This window comes from Macrobrachium nipponense, chromosome 19 (assembly GCF_015104395.2).
Source record: "Macrobrachium nipponense isolate FS-2020 chromosome 19, ASM1510439v2, whole genome shotgun sequence".
In the NCBI taxonomy this organism is placed as follows: Eukaryota; Metazoa; Arthropoda; class Malacostraca; order Decapoda; family Palaemonidae; genus Macrobrachium; species Macrobrachium nipponense.
In genome coordinates, this window is record NC_061088.1 from 38,389,793 (window position 1) to 38,396,593 (window position 6,801).

The following is a 6,801-nucleotide window of genomic DNA, read 5'->3' on the forward strand; positions in this document are numbered from 1 at the left end:
AATCACGCTAAATAGAAAAAAAACCACTTTCGGTTAACTTTGACTCTACTGAAATGGTCGAAAAACGCAATCGTAAGCTAAAACTCTTACAGTCTAGTAATATTCAGTCATTTATCTTCATCGTGAAACAAATTCGAAGTCTCTAGCAAAATATTTAGATTTATGGTGAATTTTAAAAAATCTTTCCTTCCCTCCGAGCGCGGATTCTCCGCCACAAATCTCCGAAATGCGTATGTCCAATTCTCGGAATATTTGCTCCGTTTCATATTAGGCATTTCATAGTGTTTTATATATGAAAATGTGCGCAATTTCATGTAGAATAAAATGAAAAATATTTGAAGGTTGTAGCTTTTATTATTTCCGAAAGAATTGCATATAAAAAATATATATATAAAAAAATTCAACATTCGGTCCACTTTAACTCGTCAGATATGGTCGAAAACTGCAATTTTAAGCTAATACTCTTACAGTATAGTAATATTCAATCATTTGTCTTCATTTTGAAAGAAATTGGAAGTCTCTAGGACAATATTTAGATTTATGGTGAATTTTTGAAAAAAATATTTGTTTACGTCCGCGCGTTACGAATTCATGCATTATTTTGTGATAAAATTTTCTCTGTTGCTTTTATCGTTTTACAATGTGTTATATACCAAAATGATCGCAATTTAGTGTACATTACAATTATATATGAAATTTTGTTTTTGCGCTATCATATATCGCATTATTTATGTATGATAATGATAATTTTTTTCATTTCTGATGGTTGCATACTAAACTTCAGCCAATGAAAAAAAAAAAAAAAAAGGAGCCAAAAATGAACTCTTAATCTTGAAAACTAAGCGCGCTGTGATTTTTTGAAAAAAATATTTTTTAAGCTTCCGCGCTCACTCTGAAACACCTCCGGCACACGGGAGACAATTTTTTTTTTTACCGCTTCAGCGTAAGAGGGTTAAGAAATTTTTTGTAGAAACTATCGTATGGAAAGGTTTGCGGAAATATTGGACGATTCATTTTGTCTCTCATTCTTATCCCAAGGATCTGTTTTTCGTGCAATATACCATTGTAACCGATAGAATTTTGTTTTTCCCTATGTCATTGTGGGAGAAACGCCTGATTGTCGTTTGTTTTCGCTTTCAAACTATAGGTACAATGAAAATACTGAACTCTGATTGGTTACATTTTTCATTATATCCAATCACCTGCAATTTTGAAACCTACCAGTTTCTATACGTTCAGCAGTCTTTGGCAGGAGCTGAAGGAGTGGATACAATGGGCTAGTAACCGTTGTGAATACTTCAGGCAGTATTTATCACTATTTATTTTTAGACAAATATGCCGAGGCGCTGCTGCTCCATCATTTTTTCATTACAGCCAGCCAATTGTATCCTCCACAATGTGAGGCACAACATGTTCCCATAGGCATAGCCTAGCTCATTCACAAGAGGTTCAACCACAACCTTCCACGTCTTTGTCAGGTTCCATTTAAGGTAAGTGACTAAGCAAATTATATATGCAAATTTAGCCCAGGGTAAAGGGGGGTTGCTTAGGGAGCGAAGCCGCCACCCCCCCCCCCCCCCAGTAGGTAAGGAAGGAGCTAGGTAGGACATCTGCTTGTAGGTTAGGTTAGGTGGGATGGTTAGGTTAGCTGGTGTGCTGGTGATTGGGGTAGGCCTAGGGTCTGTGACCAGTGTCTTCTAGGTTAGGTTAGGGGAATTTGTTAGGTTAGCTGGTTTAGTTTAGGGATAGGTTTAGGTAGGTCTAGGGTCTGTGACTGAGGGCCTTCTAGGTTAGGTTAGGGGGGTTTGTTAGGTTAGCTGGTTTAGTTTAGGGATAGGTTTAGGGTTTGTGACGAAAGACTAAGGTCTGTGGTATACTTAACTGCTTTGGGGATTTGTTTTCTAACTTAAAAATACATTTTTTTTTATTGAAAATATAATTTTACCTCACCCAAAACCCCGGTTCCCACCTGGTGTCCCCCATAATTGTTAGGATTACTTAGTATTTAGGTTCTTTCTGAACAGATCTGTGCTTTTACAACTGTTCATTACAACATATGAAACAATAACAATAAAAACACTGTTAAAGCACTGACTTTACAGGAAAAACTCATTAACTCCAATCACATATCCTAGTAGCCTAAATCTCTAAATCGGATGGTTTGCTGTCAAAATAAACGTTAAATCCGTTGGAACTACACTATTCCTGATGCAAAAAATATACTATTTTCATTCTAGTTTTCCCATGATGGTCGAAACTGTAATTTTACCAAAATATCAAACCAAAAAATATTGCAGATATATGTAGTACCTAGTAGAGTAGGCTAAAAATACGAAAGACAAAAATACAAAGTTACCTTCAGATGTGGCGCTCTCGTTTTTCACTCCGCTGATGAGCTTCTCATCAGTAATCAGGCCTTCGACGTTCCTCAGCGTATCACTGGAGGTAACAAGTAAGCTTTCAAGGCTTTTGTGGGTTATATTGGAAGCAATAAGCAGATTTTCAAGAATATTTCGAGTCGTTTCTACAGCATCCACCAATTTATTGACAACAGCTCCAGGCATCGACTGATAAATACAGTCGTTATTGTAATCTAAATTTGATTCATAATATGACGGCCCAGCATCACCATCACATATTTTGCTTATTACTATCACAACAAAAATGAAGACGACCTTAGAATTACGTAACGCAAGCATAATCACTACCTAACACTACTTTCATACGGACTGGTTCTGGGAATGGGTTGGGAATCGGGATTCAATCCAATTAACCAATTTGTTTACACGAAGATGGCGTTTACATATTATTACTATACTTTAAAATCCTTGCATCTGCTCACGGACTCTGAAAAGAAGGCAAATTTTACTCTCCGTGTTTATATTTATTACAGCCTTTTTTACACGAACATATACCAACATTCAACAAGATAGTTAGGCAATTTGTAGGTGCCTTGTCATAGTAGTGTAACACATGATTTCGTTTTCTATACTGTCAGTTGATACGTAGTAAATAGAATGTGTGTGTAACATTGGGTACTATAATAAAGAAAATAGTTTAAACATTAGGGGAGAGCGGTGATGCCTCGGACAGTATAGACGATTCATTTAAGGTAGATTCTTGCGCCTACGAGACGTTTGTTTGGCGGCCTCTGATTGGCTGGTACCGGGAGGTAGGCCGCTTACTCAGTCTCATTATTTTCTACTGTGGCTTAGAAAACTAGCAACATTATGTTTATATTTCTTCAATCAACTCACGCTTGGCTCAAGATAGGAAAATTTTAGTCATACCATAGGATTCGGTATTAATTGTACAACTAAGTCATCTTTTCCTGAAATCAATAAGATAAAACACAAAGGAATTACAACGAGTAAAAGTGAAAAGAGAAGCAATTAATTCTTTATACCTGTTTTTATTTATCATCAGATTTTTCATCATTAACGCGATTAAGATAAAATAAAAACTTGTGTTTTCATACAACAAATTCACCCTGAATACGCTGGTGCTTTCAGATTTTGGATGTGTGTAAAATGTGAGGAGAAAATGGAGAATATGTCTTATTATTTTGCATCAGTAAATGATTCAAGTTTGACGATATTGCTGAGAGAATGAGATCTGCAAGGCGTCGTCGTTGCGTTTGTCGTCTCAGCGAGAGATTTGAGTTGCCAATGAGTGATATAAAGGGTTGCAGTTTCGACAATATTCACCATGTTATATTATTACATTTTCTTAAAATAAATACACAGAATTTCCATTATAACTGTCGAACATTTTAAATCCAATATCATATAGTATGTCTGGGCGTATCTGATAAGGAAACAAATAATAATAATCAGATGGATGCATCTGGTATCGTTAGCTCAGACCCATGCGGGCCGCGGGGAATTCAATCCAGCAAAGAAGTTGAACTCTGTGGAAAGACGACTTCACACTCTTCAACTCAGCCTAAACTTTAATCAGGTTGTTTCAAGATATTTTTTCTAATTTTATTTTATGAATATATTTTCAAATGAAAGAGACATCAGAGACTTATTTGAGTAATATGAAATCATAATATCAGTGAAATAATAAACAACAAATAATCAAGAAAGACAGATTTCCTATCAGGCTGAGTCAAGTACGGCTGCAAAATAAAAAGACATATGCTTCATTTTCTCTTCACATATTACACGCATCCAAAATCTGAAAGCACCAGCGTATTCAGGGTGATTTAATTGTATGAAAATACAAGTTTTAATTCATCTTGATCGTATGACTTATTAAAAATCCGATGATAAATAAAAACCGGTGTAAAGATTGAAATTTTTTCTCTTCACTTTTACTCGTTGTAATTCCTTTGTGTTTTATCTAATTGGTTTCAGGAAAGGATTATTTAGTTGTACAATTAATACCGAATCCTTTGGTATGACCAAAACTTTATTATCTATTGGAAAACGTGAGATAAATGAAGAAATATAAACATATTGCATGTTTTCTAAGTCACAGACGAAAATATGACACAATGAGCGAGCGGCCTACCTCCCGGTACCAGCCAATCAGAGGCCGCTAAACAAACGTCTCGTAGGCGCAAGAATCTACCATAAATGAATCGACTTTTTTTTATATATATATATATATATATATATATATATATAGTCAGTACAGTACATTTCTTGGAAAACGTAAGGGGACTTCAGCTCCGAAAAATCACGTGAAATAGCGAGAGTTTGTTCACTAGAGACAGTTTTGACACAAGGACTTGGTTGAGAAATAACCCGTACTTTAGTACAGAGGTTAAATTTTGTGGTATTTCTAATATCCTCTGTAACTTTTGGCGTTTGAATCGTAAGGTGTGGTGCAATGAATGTGATAAGGGAGTTGATTATCCGTTTGGGTGTGAATTAGCACTGTATGATGATTGTAGCTGTTACATGTCTGTATTCTCGAAGGACATGGGATGAGGGTGTCATCAAATGGTTATGATCTGTGGGGGATGGTTCGGACAGTCTACGGTAGGGATGATTTGGACACCCTAGCAAATGTTTTAATAATTATGAATTCCGACAAAGAAACAAAAGGTTTTCACTAACAATATTTACGTTATATTTTGTGTATCCATTCATTAGCCCCTCATTACGTTATAAACCCATCATAGGTCTCCCCCTTTACAAAGAAAAATAGCCTATCCTTTGCTTCAGAATGATTATAGTAGATTAAAACCTATCATGGGACAAGAGTATAAGAAGAAAACCAATAGAAAAAGGGATGCTACTGCTGTAGGAAATACACTTCAGGAGTTTAGAGAAAAAGGTGGTTCAGGTAGAACATGATTATGTGAAGAAAGAGAGAAACAGGGTTGACTAGGAGGGTTTTCACCACCTACAAGCATAACAACCTACACCATCATCACAACAGCAGTTTTCTCCTGAGAATATTCGACCATTCCCAAAAGCAGGAGAGAGGAAGGAGACAGCTAAAAGCAGAAAGCAGGGAAGATGCATGGTTTCAATGGACACTCCAGAAAAGCTTGAACGTAAACAAAAGGAACATAAGTAAAAGCCAAAAATCCCAGCCGAGAAGGAAATAAAGTTTGGAAACGGTACCTCAAGAACACCAAAAAGCAAGAAAAAATATAGAGTTAGACATAGGAAACAAACCAGTGATGAAGACCTTCATCATCGTCTTGAAGATCTCTTGACATCCGAACTTAACAATAATTGTTCTGGGATCTTAGAGGAGGAGATCGAAGACACAGAAGTTGGTTTCATTGATAATTAAATTCCCAGAGGAGGGAGACTTTGCTCTTGTTGGAATAAATCCAGTAAAATGTAGCAACGTCTATTATGTAGGTAAATTAATCAGCAATTTAGACGACCATGATGAATTCAAAATTTCTCATTTAAGAAAATTACAGAAATTTGCTACTAATAGTTTTACATTTCCATAAATTGAGGAGAAATCAAATGTTGGTAAAGAGGCAGTAATTGGAATGCTTCCAAACCTAGTTCAGCATAATATTAAAAGAAAACAGGGGTATCACAAAGTTTGTTAGGCAAACATTAAATAAAATTTAGGCACAACAAATGTCATGTATTTGAGTTACATTTTGTGTTTGGTGTTTACTCATAGAGAGAATAAATTCAAGCATATTTTGGTTATATAATCATTGGCTGGCGAGGATATTTCATTTAGTTTTTGTTTTGCAGGGTACAATATTCTTGAAGCCAACTTTAACATTTATTCTCAGCAAACATCGTGGATTTGAGTTACATTTTCTGTCTGCCAATCACCAAGGGAGAGAATAATCTTCAAGTTGATTTTGATTATGTCATTTAAACATTTCGTATGGTATTTATGCCTCATTTATCATCTGACATGAAGGTAAATATTAGTTATGATAATTGTCCGAATCATCACATGCTCTTGTCCGAATCATCACCATGGGTAGTGATGATTCGGACATTTAGGAAATTATTATTTGACGATATATAGCTTCAAGTATAGTAAAGTATACGGCTTACCAAATTCACTCGTAAATGTCGTTGACATGTCAATGTCAACGACATCTCTGCTCCTTAAACTCTAATTTCTAGATAGAAAAAAAATGTCCGAACCATCACCGCTCTCCCCTACAGTTTACAGTTTTAGCTAAAGTAAAAATTGTTGATAATACTTGAGCTCCTATTCCACTACAACTCTACAAGCGTTTATCAGTGTGATTGTTCAATCTCCTTTAACCCATGAGTTTCACATTTTATTTTATTTTGACATTGCTCGTTCTTCACTGCAGTTGGACACCAAGAGTAACAAACAGATATGTAG

The 6,801-nt window shown here is 35.6% G+C and overlaps 1 protein-coding gene across 1 annotated transcript in view; it reads right to left on the bottom strand.

The window, feature by feature from the left end:
- LOC135211457 (angiopoietin-related protein 7-like) overlaps positions 1-2,780 on the bottom strand; it is a 142,177-nt gene extending 139,397 nt beyond the window's left edge. The window contains exon 1 of the mRNA XM_064244769.1: positions 2,357-2,780. Coding sequence (XP_064100839.1) covers positions 2,357-2,699 — 343 coding nt within the window. The 5' untranslated portion in view covers positions 2,700-2,780. The remainder of the gene's footprint in view (positions 1-2,356) is intronic.
- Positions 2,781-6,801: the final 4,021 nt, after the last annotated feature.